Source organism: Mustelus asterias, chromosome 18, assembly GCF_964213995.1.
Source record: "Mustelus asterias chromosome 18, sMusAst1.hap1.1, whole genome shotgun sequence".
Taxonomy (NCBI): domain Eukaryota; kingdom Metazoa; phylum Chordata; class Chondrichthyes; order Carcharhiniformes; family Triakidae; genus Mustelus; species Mustelus asterias.
In genome coordinates this window covers 22,474,346-22,492,510 of record NC_135818.1, presented here as the reverse complement: position 1 = coordinate 22,492,510, position 18,165 = coordinate 22,474,346, and the positions used below count along the sequence as shown (strand labels likewise).

The 18,165-nt window shown below is 41.5% G+C and overlaps 1 protein-coding gene across 1 annotated transcript in view; it reads left to right on the top strand.

The window, feature by feature from the left end:
* LOC144506994 (regulator of microtubule dynamics protein 3-like) overlaps positions 1–18,165 on the top strand; it is a 274,325-nt gene that overhangs the window by 20,656 nt on the left and 235,504 nt on the right. The window contains exons 2-4 of the mRNA XM_078233504.1: positions 155–341; positions 10,523–10,669; positions 16,544–16,739. Coding sequence (XP_078089630.1) covers positions 155–341; positions 10,523–10,669; positions 16,544–16,739 — 530 coding nt within the window. The remainder of the gene's footprint in view (positions 1–154; positions 342–10,522; positions 10,670–16,543; positions 16,740–18,165) is intronic.

Below are 18,165 nucleotides of genomic sequence, written 5' to 3'. Positions count from 1 at the left end.
GTCCCTAAAACACCAGCACAAAAATGTTAGGCCACAGTCTAAATCCCAGTCAGCAACATACACCTTGGCCTCACCACTGACTGGAAAATCTGGGCCATTATTTTTACTTAATTTACTTTTACTAATTTACTACATTTACTTTTCTTTCATTTAGCACCAAAAGAAAGTAAACCACAGGTGTCACAGGATTCTAACAGCTTGGCAGAACTGAAAAAACAACAACTGGAGATATGGGAACAGTTAGACGTTATACTTCAATGCGTGAGAGAGCTGAAAGGGGAAGTGATCGAACTTCGGGAATGTCTAAATGGAATGACAGATCAGATTGTTGGAGATGTCAGGTAATCATTTTCTTGCAGCATTTGCCCCTTGGTTATATAATATACATTTATTCTTGTATTGTTTATGTGATAACATTGTGACGGTGGAGACGTTTTACAGAGTAATTTGGTTATCATAATGGGAATAGGAAATTCATATGTTTCTTTCCAGGCGCTTCCAAGTCATTTATAATACATGGAAATTGAAAAATGTAACATTTTCCTGTGAGTGTTCTAAGACATTGGCCGGAATTTTCCAGCCATTCCTGTTGGTGGCATCTTTCAGCCCGAGGACGGCAAAGCCCCACCATGAGTTTCCAGGTGGTGCAGGATGCATACAATGGGAAACTCCATTAACAATGGCAGGACCAGAAGATCTCGCCAATGGCAAGCCAGCGCAAAACATACCACGCAGGTGTGCAGAAAATCCAGCCCATACTGTTGTACTTGCTGTGTGACTTCCATTTTCCTACTGTGTCAATTGATGACTTTTCTGGGCAATTGGTGCTGAATTTTATAGCTTTTTTAAAAAGGCTTTGTTTCTAAAAGTGTTGTTGCTTGATTGTAATTCCAAAGTGAGTTAATTGCCAACAAAAAAACAACTGTTGTTTATAGAGACATAGAAGCAGGAGGAGGCCATTCGGCTCTTTGAGCCTGCTCTACTATTCATTTTGATCATAGCCGAGCCAATCATCGAATTCGATATCCTGATCTCGCCTTCCCCCCATATCCCTTGATCCCTTTAGTCCCAAGAGCTATATCTAATTTCTTCTTGAAATCACACAACATTTTGGCCTCAACTACTTTCTGTGGTAGTGAATTCCACAGATCACCACTCTCTGGTGAGGAAATTTCTTCTCACCTCCGTCCGAAAAGGTTTACATCCCTTATCCTTAAAATATGACTCCTAGTTCTGAACTCCCCCACTATCAGGAACATTCTTTCTGAATCTAGCCTGTCTAATCCTGTTAGAATTTTATAAGTTTCTATGAGATTCCCTCTCACTCTTCTAAACTCCAATGAATATAATCCTTAACCGGCTTAGTCTCTCTTCAAATGACAGACCTGCATTCCAGGAATCAGCACGGTAAACCTTTGCTACACTCTCTCTATAGCATAGAACATAGAACATAGAACATAGAACATTACAGCGCAGAACAGGCCCTTCGGCCCACGATGTTGCACCGACCAGTTAAAAAAAAAACTGTGACCCTCCAACCTAAACCAATTTCTTTTCGTCCATGAACCTATCTACGGATCTCTTAAACGCCCCCAAACTAGGCGCATTTACTACTGATGCTGGCAGGGCATTCCAATCCCTCACCACCCTCTGGGTAAAGAACCTACCCCTGACATCGGTTCTATAACTACCCCCCCTCAATTTAAAGCCATGCCCCCTCGTGCTGGATTTCTCCATCAGAGGAAAAAGGCTATCACTATCCACCCTATCTAAACCTCTAATCATCTTATATGTTTCAATAAGATCCCCTCTTAGCCGCCGCCTTTCCAGCGAAAACAATCCCAAATCCCTCAGCCTCTCCTCATAGGATCTCCCCTCCATACCAGGCAACATCCTGGTAAACCTCCTCTGCACCCTCTCCAAAGCCTCCACATCCTTCCTGTAATGTGGGGACCAGAACTGCACACAGTACTCCAAGTGCGGCCGCACCAGAGTTGTGTACAGTTGCAACATAACGCTACGACTCCTAAATTCAATCCCCCTACCAATAAACGCCAAGACACCATATGCCTTCTTAACAACCTTATCTACTTGATTCCCAACTTTCAGGGATCTATGCACACATACACCTAGATCCCTCTGCTCCTCCACACTATTCAAAGTCCTCCCGTTAGCCCTATACTCAACACATCTGTTATTCCTACCAAAGTGAATTACCTCACACTTCTCCGCATTAAACTCCATCCGCCACCTCTCGGCCCAACTTTGCAACCTGTCTAAGTCTTCCTGCAAACTACGACACCCTTCCTCACTGTCTACCACACCACCGACTTTGGTGTCATAGCAAGAACATCCTTCCTCAGTTAAGGGCACCAAAACTGTACACACTACCCCAAGTGTGGCCTCATCAACGCCCTACACAATTGAAGTAAAACATCCCTATTCCTATACTCAAATCCTCTCGCTATGAGGGCCAAAATACCATTTGTCGTCTTTAACTGCCTGCTGTACCTGCGCGCTTACTTTCAGCAACTGATGCATGAGGACACCAAGGTCTCGCCGAGTATCCACCTCTCTCAATTTATACCCATTCAAATAATAACCTCCTTCCTATTATCACTACCGAAATGGATAACCTCACATTTATCCACATTATACTGCACCTGCCATGCATATGCCCACTCACTCAGACTGTCCAAATCACGCTGAAGCATCTCTGCATCCTCCCCACAGCTCACTTTCCCACCCAACTTTGTATCATCTGCAGACTTGGAGATAATACATTTAGTTCCTGCTTCCAAATCATTAATGTATAATGTGGACAGTTGGGGTCTTAGCACTGATCGCTGCAGTACACCACTAGTGCCTGCCAATCAGAAAAAGACCCATTTATGTCAACTCTCTGCTTCTTATCTGCTAACCAGCTTTCTATCCATCTCAAAACACCACCTGCAATCCTATGCACTTTAACTTCACACAGTAGTTTGCGATGTGAGACCTTGTCGAAAGCTTTCTGAAAATTTAAATAAACCACATCCACCGGTTCTTCTTGGTCAACTCTACTAGTTACTTTCTCAAAGAATTCCAATTGATTAGTCAAGCATGATTTTCCTTTTGTAAATCCATGCTGACTTTGTCTGATTATACCATTGCTTTCCAGATGCTGAGCTATGAAATCCTTGACAATGGACTCTAGCAACTTCCCCACCTGAGGTTGGGTTCACTGGCCTATAGTCCCCACTTTAATCTCTACCTCTCTTTTTGATCAGCAGGCTTACATTAGTTACCTTCCAATCTGTAGGAACCAGTCCAGAGTCCAAAGAATTTTGAAAAGTGACTGCTGAAGGATCTATTATTTCCAGGGTTAGTTCCTTAAGTACTCTGGGATGAAGATTATCAGGCCCTGGTGATTTATCCACCTTCAATCCCATCAATTTCCTCGAAACCATTTCTCTACTAATACTGATTACCTTCAGTTCCTCACTAAAGCTTGTTTCTCTGAGAACTTCTGGTACATTATTTATGTCTTCCTTTGTGAAAACAGAAGCAAAGTACGAATTTAGTTTCTCGGCCATTTCTTTGTCCGTCGTTATGAATTCTCCTCTTTCTGACTGTAAGGGGCCTACATTTGTTTTCATCAATCTTTTTCTCTTTATATATCTATAAAAACTTTTACAGTCAGTTTTTATGTTCCCCACAACTTGCTTTCATACCCTAATTTCCCCTCCTTAATCAATCCCTTAGTCCTCCTTTGCTTATATAGTGCCTTTTAATATAATGAAACGTCTCAAGGCGCTTCACAGGGACATTATAAAACAAAGTGTAACACTGAGCCGCATGAGATAGTAGGCCAGATGACCAAAAGCTTGGAGAAAAGATAGGTTTTAGAGAGTGTCTTAGAGCAGGAAAGTGACCCCTGAATCGAGCCCAGAGACTTCAATCCTGGGTCTGCCAATGAGATTTAAATTCTAATTTAGATAAATTATACAGCTCCACGCCGATATCTGGCATGGAGCTGACGGCGCGGCAATTTGGTGGCTGGAGACTCGCAAAGGTTGTGGCACCCAGCGGGAAGCCCGCTAAATGGCCTCTGCTTGAATTGCCCCCATTCTTTGTTGATTTCCTACCCTTTCTTTCAACAGCTAACTCGGGTGGAAGGATTCTGTTGGCTTCTGCTTTGCGCAGCTGCTGTTTTCAGTTTGAATCCAGATCCAACTTCCCAGGAGTTTTAATCTGGACATTGGATCCAGATTGTGGAAGTTAAGAGTTTAGGCTCTTTGGGATCTGCTTGGAAAGAGTAGAGGAAAAGTGTTCCAAGCAGGGCTGTGCTATGTAATTTAAAGGATAATAATCGCTTAAGATATTGCTCCTATCACTTATCTAATATTGATATCCAAGTTATAAGTCCAATTGCACATAAAATGAGTTTTCAGATAGATGTCGGATTGCTGAGATCAGCCATTGCTGTGTGTTGCCAGGATTGCTTTTTCACCTGATTGTGGTAGAATACTGATGTCAGTCTAGATGTTCTAAATTGTAAACTCCTTACCAACACCCAACCCTCCCACTTTCAACAGACAATAGCCTAGCCACATACATAACAGTCTTAAGTTTTTGAGGGTACTGAAAATCTCTGATTAATCACTTCATTTTTTTTAAAAACAATGTTTTTCATTTTACGATTTTTGAATCATTTCCTTTAATGCTAACAGTAAGCAAAAGCTAAGCATTTGCATTATTTTGGACCTCAAGGTAGTTTTTCAGCCACAGATGTTGTTTTCTGACAGCAACCCATTCTATCCAATCCCAAACAATGTATTCCCCAGCCAAATTGTAAGATCTTGTGCCTAATGTCTAATTTATTCTGGTGCTTCATGCTAAGTTTTTAAATATAGTAAGAACATAAGAACTAGGAGCAGGAGTAGGCCATCTGGCCCTTCGAGCCTGCTCCGCCATTCAATAAGATCATGGCTGATCTTTTTGTGGACTCAGCTCCACTTACCCGCCCGCTCACCATAACCCTTAATTCTTTTACTGCTCAAAAATTTATCTATCCTTGCCTTAAAAACATTCAATGAGGTAGCCTCAACTGCTTCACTGGGCAGGGAATTCCACAGATTCACAACCCTTTGTGTGAAGAAGTTTCTCCTCAACTCAGTCCTAAATCTGCTCCCCCTTATTTTTAGGCTATGCCCCCTAGTTCTAGTTTCACCCGCCAGTGGAAACAACTTCCCTGCTTCTATCTTATCTATTCCCTTCATAATCTTATATGTTTCTATGAGATCTCCCGATCTCCCCTCATTCTTCTGAATTCCAATGAGTATAGCCCCAGTCTACTCAGTCTCTCCTCATAAGCCAACCCTCTCAACTCCGGAATCAACCTAGTGAATCTCCTCTGCACCCCCTCTAATGCCAGTATATCCTTTCTCAAGTAAGGAGAACAAAACGGTACACAGTACTCCAGGTGTGGCCTCACCCGCACCTTATACAGCTGCAACGTAATCTCGCTGTTTTTAAACTCCATCCCTCTAGTAATGAAGGACAAAATTCCATTTGCCTTCTTAATTACCTGCTGCACCTGCAAACCAACTCCTTGAGATTCCTGCACAAGGACACTCAGGTCCCTCTGCACAGCAGCATGCTGCAATTTTTTACCACTTAAATAATAGTCTATTTTGCTATTATGCCTACCAAAATGGATGACCTCACATTTACCAACATTGTACTCCATCTGCCAGACCTCGCCCACTCAGTTAGACTATCTATATCCCTTTCCAGACTTTCAGCGTCCTCTGCACACTTTGCTCTTCCACCCATCTTAGTGTCATCTGCGAATTTTGACACACTACACTTGGTCCTCAACTCCAAATCATCTGTGTAAATTGTAAACAATTGCGGTCCCAACACTGATCCCTGAGGCACACCACTAGTCACTGATCGCCAAGCAGAAAAACACCCATTTACCCCCACTCTTTGCTTTCTGTTAGTTAACCAATCCTCTATCCATGCTAATACGTTACCCGTAACACTGTGCACCTTTATCTTATGTAGCAGTCTTTGGTGCGCACCTTGTCAAATGCCTTCTGGAAATCCAGATACACCACATCCACAGGTTCCCCATTGTCCACTGCACATGTAATGTTCTCAAAGAATGCCACCAAATCAGTCAAACATGACCTGCCCTTCATGAACCCATGCTGCGTCTTACCAATGGGACAATTTATATCCAGATGTCTCGCTATTTCTTCCTTGATGATAGATTCAAGTATTTTCCCTACTACAGAAGTTAAGCTAACCGGCCTATAGTTACCTGCCTTTTGTCTACCTCCTTTTTTAAACAGTGGCGTCACATTTGCTGTTTTCCAATCTGCGGGAACCACCCCAGAGTCCAGTGAATTTTGGTAAATTTCCACTAGTGCATTTGCTATTTCTCCTGCCATCTCTTTTAGTACCCTGGGATGCATTCCATCAGGACCAGGAGACTTGTCTATCTTTAGCCCCATTAACTTGCCCAACACTACCTCTTTCGTGATAATACTTTCTAGGTTCTCACCTGCCATAGCCTTCCTGTCATCAATTTTTGGCATGTTATTTGTGTCTTCCACTGTGAAGACCAACACAAAATACCTGTTCAATGCCTCAGCCATTTTCTCATTTCCAGTTATTACATCCCCCTTCTCGTCCTCTAAAGGACCAATGTTTACTTTAGCCACTCTTTTTTGTTTTATATATTTGTAGAAACTTTTGCAATCTTTTTATATTCTGAGCTAGTTTACTCACATAATCCACCTTACCTTTCTTTATAGCTTTTTTTCATGGCTTTCTGCTGACGTTTAAAAGATTTCCCAATCCTCTAGGTTCCCAGTAATCTTTGCCACTTTGTATGCATTTTCTTTCAATTTGATATCCTCCTCTATTTCCTTAGATATCCATGGCGGATTATCTCTTTTTCTACAGTACTTCCTTATCACTGATGTATACTTTTGCTGAGCACTGTGAAAGATCGCTTTGAAGGTCCTCCACTGTTCCTCAATTGTCCCACCATAAAGTTTTTGCTCCCAGTCTACCTTAGCCAATTCCTTCCTCATCCCTTTATAGTCTCCTTTGTTTGAGCACAAGACACTGGTATTGGATTTTACCTTCTCGCGCTCCATCTGTATTTTAAATTCAACCATACTGTGATCGCGTCTTCCAAGAGGATCCCTAACTGCAAGATCATTAATTATTCCTGTCTCATTACACAGGACCAGATCTAGGATAGCTTGCTCCCTTGTTGGTTCCATTACATACTGTTCAAGGAAGCTATCGCGGATACATTCTATGAACTCCTCCTCAAGGCTGCCTTGACTGACCTGGTTTGACCAATTGCTATGTAGATTGAAATCCCCCATGATAATTGCTGTACCATTTTTACATGCATCAGTTATTTCTTTGTTTATTTCTCGCCCCACCATGATGTCGTTATTTGGTGGCCTATAGACTACGCCTATCAGTGACTTTTGCTCCTTGCTATTTCTAATTTCCACCCAAATGGATTCAACCTTTTTTTCCATAGAACCTATATAATCTCTCACAACCGCCTTGATATCATCCTTAAATATCAGAGCTACACCACTTCCATTACCTTCCTGTCGGTCCCTCCGAACAGTTTGATACCCCTGGATATTCAACTCCCAGTCGTGACCATCCTGCAACCATGTCTCTGTAATGGCCACCAAATCATACTCGTTTGCAATGATTTGTGCTGTCAACTCATTTACCTTGTTTCGAATGCTACGAGCATTCTGATAAAGTGCCCTTCTGCTAGTTTTTGTACCACCTTTTTGAATTCTAACACTTTCATTAATAACATCTCCTGAGTTCTCCTTCCTTTTAACTTTTTTCCTGATTTTTGATATAGTTGGAACATTCTCCCACATTTTGTCCTTGCTCCCTCCTTCTCGGACTCCTTACATAGCTTCCCATCCCCCTGGCATATTAGTTTAAACCCTCCCCAACCGCTCTAGCAAACACTCACCCGAGGACATCAGTCCCAGTCCTGCCCAGGTCTAACCCGTCCAATTTGTACAGGTCCCACCTCCCCCAGAACCGGTCTCAATGCCCCAGGAATCTGAAACCCTCCCCATACGCCAATGCACTTGAATCTTGGTACGTATTGCAACGCTTGTAAGTTCATATAAGTCATCACCATCCTTCTCAGAACACACATGTTTTAAACTCTTTCATGAATACTTTTGACTCATTGGTATTTTCTATATTGATTGGGGACATCAGGTAAGAGGGGTTGGTGGCATAATCGTAATGTAATTGGACCAGTAACCCAGAGGCCTAGGCTAATGCTCTAGGGACACAGATTCAAAGCCCCCACAGCAATTTGTGGAATTTAAATTCAATTAATGAAATTTAAATTCAATTAATGAATGGAATCTGAAATTGAAAGCCAGTCTTGAGAATGATGACCATGAAACAATTATTAATTGATTGTAAAAACCCATCCGGTTCATTAACATAAAGGAAATCAGCTGTCCTTGTCTGGTCTGGCCTTTCTGTGATTCCAGACTCTCAACAATGTGGTTGATGCTTAACTGCCCCCTGAAATGGCGTAGAAAGCCTTGCAATTCAAGGGCAGAAAAAAATGGGCATAGAATTCTTGCTGTGCAGAAGGAAGCCATCGAGTCTACACCAACTCTCTTACAGAGCATCCAACCCAGGCTCCACATATGTATCCCGCTAATGTAACTCCACAGATGTATCCCACTAATCTCCCTAACCTACACATCTCGGGGGCGATTCTCCCATCACAACCTGCAAATTTTCTGGCGGATCAGGTTGGGAGATGCGTGTGTCGGTCATTTCTTGGGATTCGTGCATGCGTTCCCGCCACATACACGTTTCCCAGAGCCAGAGAACAGGCGCAGTCGAGACCATGATGGAAACCGGAAGGAAGAGAGGTAAGTGATTTTAATCTGTTTTAAATGTATTTTTAAGCTATTTTAAATGTCGTTATCAGGCCCGGCACGGAACTTGCTGGGCCCGACAGCATCTCCCACCCCGCCAGGAGTATTTCACTCCAGGGTTTCAAGTAGCTCCCCACACTCGGGGAACTAGCGAGAGATCCCGCCAGAGTGAAGGGAGATCCCACCAGAGGCAATCGGGGCCCCCCAGGGTGTCAGGTGGTGGGGAGTGGTGCACCCTGGGCATGGGCACCCTGGCAATGCCAGCTTGTGGCCCCTGACACCGCCCAAGGGGTAAAGTGCCCATGCCCAGGGAGCACCTTGGCACTGCCCAGCGGGCATTGGGCAGTGCCGAGGGGGCGGGGCCTATTGTGGGCAGGGCCTAGGGACGATCGGTGGGGGTGGAGGATCCCGCTGCCACTCTGCATGGGGATCAGTCTGAGCTGGAGGGAGGCCAGCGATCGGGTCGTTGTGGGGGGGAAATCGCCACAGCTTGGGGGGCGCGGGGTGCCTGGACATCGGCTGCTCGTGGGGGGAGGGATTTGGGGGGGGGTGGGAATTGTCGTGGGGGCTGCGATTGGCCGCCATGTGGTGGTGTCAGGAGGGGCAGCACTGTGGGGGTCCCGGGCTGGCCAGCGATCGAGCGATCCAAGGCCAGAATTGAACCTGGGTCCGTGATGATGTGACATCGTGCTGAAAGAATGAATAAATAACGCATTTTATATTGAAGTTGTCATAAATAGGATTTGCATAGTACTTTCAACAGCATCTAACATTATGAAGGTATATTCCTTTCCTTTGGCTGAATCTAGAACTTTTGTTGGGCCATGAAGGTAGCCATTAGAAATTTCTCCTCTTCAGCAAGCACAATAGGGATTGACAACATACTAGTGAAAAAAAATTGAAAGCAGCGCTTGGTGGTTTCAAAACCTTCTCCGAATGTCACACTGTTTGATCATTTTAGAGTGTTAAAGACATAATTTATAAAGCCTGACAAGAACGTGCTTTAATCATTTTCGATATTCCTGTCCTGAAATACATTTTAGTATTGTTTGACTAACATTTCTGGGCCTAGAGTTGTAATTAAAATAATAAGATTCAACCTTTGAAATGCTGGAGCTTCATTCTATGAAACAGTTCCCACCAAAACAAGATTAAGGTTGGCACTGGACCGTGGTGAATTCTTGCAAGCTGCCCTCAGAATACTTTCTAATTCTATCTTTTACTCTCATTCTGTGCTTTTAAAATTGCATTCTACACTACATTCTAGACCCTCTCCTTTCCTTCTCCCCTACGTACTTTATGAACGGAATGCTTTGTCTGTATAGTGTGCAAGAAACAATACTTTTCACTGTATGCCAATACATGTGACAATGATAAATCAAATCAAATCAAAAAAGTTTGCATTACAGAATCATCTTGCCCCTAAAGAGCAATTTTGCTCTTACTAAGCAGCTAAGAGCTACCATTGTCCCATTTTATGTTAGCATAAGATGCGGTTGGCTTAGTTATACCATTTGTCCATGGTTTTGGATCTTAATGTGAGAAAATATTTTTGTTTAACAAAGGTCAAGTTTAGAACAATGTCAAAAAACATCAAGAAAGAAGAAAATAGGAATTCACAGAGAAAGAAGTAATTCTGCTGAATCAAACTCCATCTATTTCGGGGCCTCCGCTGGAAATAAAAGCAGCGCTGAAACGGAGAGTGAGGGAGGGTAAGTAGAGCATTCTGCACTAAATAGTGATCTAAAATAGCACCATATTGTTGCATGCTCTATCTATACAAAGCTCTGAGAAATGTAAAAATACCCAATAATGTAGTATTGGGTACTCCTAGGTCATGGGTGCATTGAATTTCGAAGGTTTCCAATTTACCACTTATGTCAATCATATCTTTAACTTCAACCCCATCATCAGTGGAATATCAGTGTTTTGCACTTATGTTTATGGCCTGAGTTGGATTGTCAAAATGGTGATTTTGCCATATAGGCATCATATTATAAATGATTCAGATTTCAAGAAACATTGCCCATCTAAATTTTGAATCCATTTCTGCTTTTTCTTCTTCCATTGATGAGAAAATGTCAATAAATAAACAACTGTAAATAATGAAAACTGATTGCCTGGCATTGGGTGGCAGAATGAGGTTAAACTGCATTTATTTAAACAGGATCATTTCCCTGTCTTTTCAGTCATGCTCATCACTGGATGTTGCTCTGGCTAGCACCAGCAAAGAGCTGCAGCATTTCAGAACAGCCACCATTCAGAGTAAGCATAAAGATCAATAGAAGTGCCAATTGTGCAGTTTCTCTAACATGTGGCTGGGCCATATGACTAGTTTTATGCCCTGGCAGTAAATTGAACATCAACTGCTTAATCCCTCCAGTTTGCCTATCCATTTTATCTATTTGAGAAATATCAGATGATAAGATTGCTGCTTTCTTTGATTCCTTGCTTCCCTGCATTAATGCAAAAAGACTGCAAATTGTTATTGTTGTACCTTTACAACAAAGCTTTGCAATTTATTGAGGATCAGCACACACAATAGGAATCCTTTAATGCTGGTGCTGGGCGCAGCAACAGTGCCTTTGTGCCAATTTAAGATTTAAAAAATGAAATAACAAGCAATACACAGAAACAATGGTTCCCTGCAGCATGAAGCAAGCAAAAGTAAGTTCACCCCAGGGGGCTCTTCCACATTTTAATTGGCACAAGTGGCTGACCCCCATCAGTGCTTATATTATCCTGTTCATTTATCTCTGTAGTTCATCCAGCTTTGCACTCAGAATGGTTGTTTTGCTGCTTTGTTTATAGGAAACAGTGAACAAAAGTGAATGGATGAATTTTCCTGTATCTTTACCCATAGGAAGCTGTTTGTGGAGCCCAACCTTCTCTTTCTATTTCACTTTTTTTATTAGCTTTGGATAATAGTTTGCTTACATCAGGTTATGAAAGCAGGAAATCTGTATGAAAAAAATGGTTTCAAAATCTAAAAATTGAAAATACCCTCTCTAACTTTGGAAAACAGGATGAGAATTAGAGCCTAGTTGTATCCTAAATAAGTTTCACACTATCACTACTGGAGAACATTACCGAATGTTATCAATTAATCTAATTTACTGCTGGAACCATTGAACCAGACATTTTTCATTTGGTTTTCACAGAAAGAAGCCAAAGAAGGGATTCCTTTTTTAATTATTAAAGATGTTGACATGGTAACTATAGGGAAAGGCTATTCCCTTTGGTTGAAATCAGTGGCAAGAAGTAATTGATTTTAAATTGTCAGAGTGAATGAGGTTAAGAGAAATTTCTTCGTACAGAAGTTTGTTGAATATGGATCGCCATGCACAGTTGAGGCAGCATTGTATCAATTAAGGGGAAAGCAAATTAACCTTTGATGCATCATATGATCCAGGTTTTGGAAAGAGTGCAGGACATTGGGAATAATTTTGGATTGCTCTAGCAAAGATCTGCTACACATTGGGTTTGATTAATCGCTTTCTGTGCTGTAAACTTTGCTTCTACATATTCTTGCTAATCAAGTGCAGTTGAAAGATTTTCAAAATGCCTGTTTTGTTCAGAGCTTGGCCCATGTCACCATATATATTCTCTATTTTTCCACAAGTGTAGTTTATCAAGGGTGCATGTTCTGTTCTTATATTGTTGTAAATCTCATCAACACTAATCTTATAAGCATTAGAAAGAGAGGCAACATTTTGTTTCTATAGCCGTTTGTAATTAGCGGAGAGTCCTGCAAGACTGGGGGGGTCGATGCTATGTATTTGTGAATATAGTAATATTCTGCTATTCTGCCAGATATCTTGAATTTATAAAGTCTTTTTTTGTAGCCAGAAATTTTACTTCTGGTGTCATAAATTTTACTTCTGGTGTTTCCCATTAAATATTATATTTGCAATGTGAATTATGCCAAAGGATCTGAGACAGATGGAAAAATATTGGTTTCAAAGTTTGAGCTAAATCATGAAACTCAAGGTGATGAATAAAGTACCATCTGACAAATGTCCATTTGTTAAGTACTCAGTCTTTAGCACATCTTATTTCTGGCATGACTGGTTTTGATCTTCCAAATTGTGGAAGGCAGCAAACCTTGTCATTCAGGAAAGGAGGGAAGGAGAAAACAGGGAACCAGATATCAGAAGTGGGATACATCTGGTTCCCTGTTTTCAGAACAGGGAACCAGATATCAGAAACCTGATATCAGAAGTGGGATAACTGTTGGAATATATTATTAGGGGCATGATAACAGGTCATTTACAATATCATAATATTGATTAGGCAGAGTCAACTTGACTTGAAGAAGGCTAATCATGTTTGACAAATCTGTTAGAGCTTTGTAATTTTGTGGTTGACAGGGTAGATGAGGGGGAACAACTGGCTATAGTATATGTCGATTTTCAGAAGGGATTCAGTGAGATGCCAGATAAGAATAGGGCTCAATGGGATTGAGGACAGTTTTTAAAAAAATAAATAAATGGGTTATTTTTGGGTTATCTAGTTGTAACTAGTCATACACCATAAAAATCAGTGCTTAGGCCACAGCTATTTACAATTCATATCAATGACTTGGATGGAGGCTCAAAATCCACTATATCCAAGTTTACTGAAGACACAAAATTAGAAGAGAAAGCAAGCTGTGAGGAGAACACAGAGGCTGCGAAGGAATATAAATCAGTAAGTCAAGACTTTTTGTCTTGCACTCATCATGACAAATACGCAAGAATATCAATTGTAAAGGGAACAACAGGGTGGATAGTGAGAGCCTTTTTCCTCGGATGGTGTTGGCTAGCACGAGGGGACATAGCTTTAAATTGAGGGGTGAGAGATATAGGACAGATGTTAGAGGTAGGTTCTTTACTCAGAGAGTAGTAAGGGCGTGGAATGCCCTGCCTGCAGCAGTAGTGGACTCGTCAACATTAAGAGCATTCAAATGGTTATTGGATAAACATATGGATGATATTGGAATAGTGTAGATTAGAGGGGCTTTAGATTGGTACCACTGGTCGGCGCAACATCGAGGGCCGAAGGGCCTGTACTGCGCTGTTATGTTCTAACAGTTTATACTGCATTAGGAAAAAGTGCTGATTGGTTAGCAAGTGGATTCTGGTAGAGACATTACCATGGAGAATTAACTGCCAAGCTTTTGCTTAATTCAAACCTGATAGATCAACTATGGCTGGTCCAGTCACTGCCATGGGGAGTAAACCAGGGAATGGCTGTTCCTCGAGCTTTTCTTCAGTTGACAGGCACAATTCATGGACATGCTCTATCTGTCTGCAAAGGACAGGGCATTGTGTGTGAATATATGTAGCTCTTATTACACATTGCGTGCCCAACTGGTTGGGTATAGTGAGTACTTTGCCTGTTGCAAACAGCTCAAGACACATCTGGTTTGATATGATCCACCAACTATTGGAACATACAGCCTACATAACTGACATCGCACCAACACTAAGATTCATATATCACATTTGTCAGAGGGAAATAATGAATATGGTTTATTACAACAATATATTTGGGATGATAACTAGTTTAGTTTATTAAGGGATTTTTATAAGGGTTAAATGATTACATTGTGAGAGTGCATTAGAATAAAGTCACATGCTAGTCAAATGCTATACCTTGGGGTCCTAATATCAGCGGAACTTGCCAGCAAAGTTATTTACTTTTTAGAAGAACAGAAAGTTAGAAGTTACTGACAAGCTTTCAGGCGAAGGTTTCGTAATAAACCTAAGTAGGCAAGATCAGAATTTTAAAACAATATTCTGAGTACTGATGCTATCCCTGGGTCTAATGTGGTTAGTTGGAAGAAGTCCACCACAACAACATCAAAAGGACGAGGGAATCTATGGAATTTACTAACAGGACTTTTAGAGGATATTGAAACTATAATTGTATCGGGAAGGTTAAGTAAAACTCAGGGTAAAAGACACCACCCAACTCACATGCCCTGCTATAGCTGGATGCTTACATGGTTAAACAGCCAGCTAGTGTCAGTAAAACTAGCTATCTTCAGGGCCCAGATGATGAGCTTCAATACATGGTGATCTCTACTCTTCAGACCTGACTTAGCAAACAAATCTAGCAGTTAAAGGCAAAGCCAGGTAGCAACAAACATCAGGGTGATGGTGGTGATGATCATGGTGTTTTGATGAAAGCTCATTGACCTGAAAGGTTAACTGTTTTTCTTTCCCTAGATGCTGTCTGGCCTCCTGGATATTTCGAGCATTTTCTGTGTCTATTTCAGATTTCCAGCATCTGTAGTACTTTACTTTTGTATCAGTTTCAGGCTATTGTGTGGCACAAATGTTACTTGACACTGAAGTGTCAGGCAGTGACCATCTGCAACAAGAGAGAGGCTAAATTTAATTTTCACATGGTATTACCATTGTCAGGTCCCTGACCATCAACATCCTGGGGTCACCAATTGACTGAAAACTGAACTGGGTCAGCCACATAAATGCTGTGGCCATTAGAGCAGGTCTGGGTATTTCTGCTGTAATTGGGTTGCTCCTGCCTCCCCAAAGCCTCACTAAGGCACAAGGACTTGATGGAATACTTTCTACTTGCCTGAATTGCTGCAGTTCCAGCAACACAGCATCTAGGGAAAGAAAAACAGTTAACCTTTCAGGTCAATGGCCTTTCATCAGAACACATGAAAAGTCATCAGCCTGAAGAGCTAACCTTGTTTTTTCTCCCCACAGATCCTGCTTAACCTATTGAATATTTTCAGCATTTTCTGTTTCTTGCCCAAACCTGATGATGATCATGCCTAGTTACACGTAGGAATAAATTGCTTCATTATCTGAGGAACTGTGAATGTAGATGAATATTGTGTGATCATTAGCAAATACTCCCATGTCAAGCCTAACAATGGATGGATGATCGCTGAAACAGCTGAATGTAGTTGGGTGTAGGACGCTGCCCTGAGTAACTCCTGCAGTGATATTCTGAGACTGAGATGATTGACCTCCCAATGACATTAATCATTTTCCTTTGTGAAAAGTATGTCTACATCCAGTAGAGTATTTCCCCAACACAAACTGAACATGATCCAAGATAAAACACTTCTTCCACTGGCTTAAACATCCACTACCTCGACCATTGCTGTACCATTACTATATTGTATGTGATCAACGGGATGAACTGCAGCAACTCAGCAGCACCACCCAAATCTCTGCCACTTCAGGCAAGGGTATCTCCAAGATGCACACCATCTCGGACATTATTTTTTCCAGCTATTCAATTTTCTTAAATAGTGCAATCAATTGGTACAATCATCAGATCTGATGCTTACCTGTCAATTTATTTCTGGCTGTGAAGTGCTGTAGAAACTTCCTAATTTTTAAGTTTCAGAATTTGAATTCCGTCAGTATTCATAATTGTCTAACACTTCCAAACTGTCTTGCTGAACCAATGTTTATAGCAAAGTGTTTTACAGTTCTAGCTTATTGTTCTACCATGCAAGCTAATTTTTAGGTGGGGTAATGAAGGTATTAATCAGCAGCCATGGCAGTAGCAAATTGAAAATTGAAAATTGTGTTGTGAGTTGATATAATTTATTTCTCTAGGTATACTACAGCTAATGCAGAGTCAGATAATGACCGTGAAGAAGCAGCACATCAAAAGGATTCAGGTCGTATATGCCCGACACCTGAAACTTCAGATGAACTCGCTCAACTTTTACATACAGCAGACAAGTTGCACGATGGCACGGATGAAGACAAAGCAAAAGGATTTAAGTTGCTCTTGTCAAACAAACTCAAGGTAACTTTTTTTAAAACTATGTTCATGTGCTGTTTTTGAGATTACTCAATCCTATCTTCTCTTCCCTCGACAAGAAAGATGGAACATTATGGTCTAATTCCCTAATTATCATCAATACTTCACAGTGAGTGATATTGCATTTTTCTTATTCTTTTGGTACTTTATTCCTATTCTTAATGACTTTCAAAATACCTGTGCATGTCTTTGCAAGGATTAAAACACGGTAAATTTCACAGCTTGAGCATCCCAAAATTATGGTTCCTTGTCTTCCCTCCCTTTTTCTTCCCTCCTCCTCTTTGAAATACATAGAATCTCTCTGTAGAATGGTCCCATGAGATCTGGTAGCTCTTTAGTATGTCCTCAAGTGGCCATTCTTCATGTCTGCACCTAAATCTGTACCTGGTGTTGGTAGATTGTCAATTATAGAGGAATTCACAATTGAACTCAGCAACATTTGGTTCTCTCGTCTCTCACAAAATGTAGCACAAACATTTTGGTGGAAATCATTGGATAATAGAAATCATAGAAACCCTACAGTGCAGAAGGAGGCCATTCGGCCCATCGAGTCTGCACCGACCACAATCCCACCCAGGCCCTACCCCCACATATTTACCCGCTAATCCCTCTAACCTACGCATCCCAGGACTCTAAGGGGCAATTTTTAACCTGGCCAATCAACCTAACCCGCACATCTTTGGACTGTGGGAGGAAACCGGAGCACCCGGAGGAAACCCACGCAGACACGAGGAGAATGTGCAAACTCCACACAGACAGTGACCCGAGCCGGGAATCGAACCTGGGACCCTGGAGCTGTGAAGCAGCAATGCTAACCACTGTGCTACCGTGCCACCCCATGATTGGGGTTGAGAACCTGAATGTTTTCTATCTCTTGACACTCACCCATGACACTGTGTACAATTCTGGCAGCCAGATTGTTGCATTCTTAGGTTTTGATTCTAGTGTGACAACTAATTAAATGGCTGTTGTCCTGTTAATGCTAGCAACAGTATTTTATTCCACAAGGTGACCCAATGGTGCCTAGGGTTGGATTTAACCATCAGGGGTGAACATTGCCAGTCTCTAGCTTTGTTTGTGGTAGTAGGATCCTTCATCTCAAGAACAAAGAAGACTGTTGATGCCAGTCATGCAAATAGCCTGAAGCAAAGAAGCATGTGCAGGAGCAATGGAGAAACATGCTTTCTGAACTGTCTTGATGGAAGACACATAGCAGTGTGGGGCAACAGTCATTGATCTAAGGCACACAGGCAGTAAGATAAGGAAGGTAGGGATGCACTTCACATTTTTCATAAACTTTTACTTTCTCCGTATCCAAGAGAGGATATGCATAGAATCCTTGCTAGATAATAGCCACTTAATTTATATGCACTATATATTTTTCTCTGCATTCTCTCTTTTTTTTAAAATC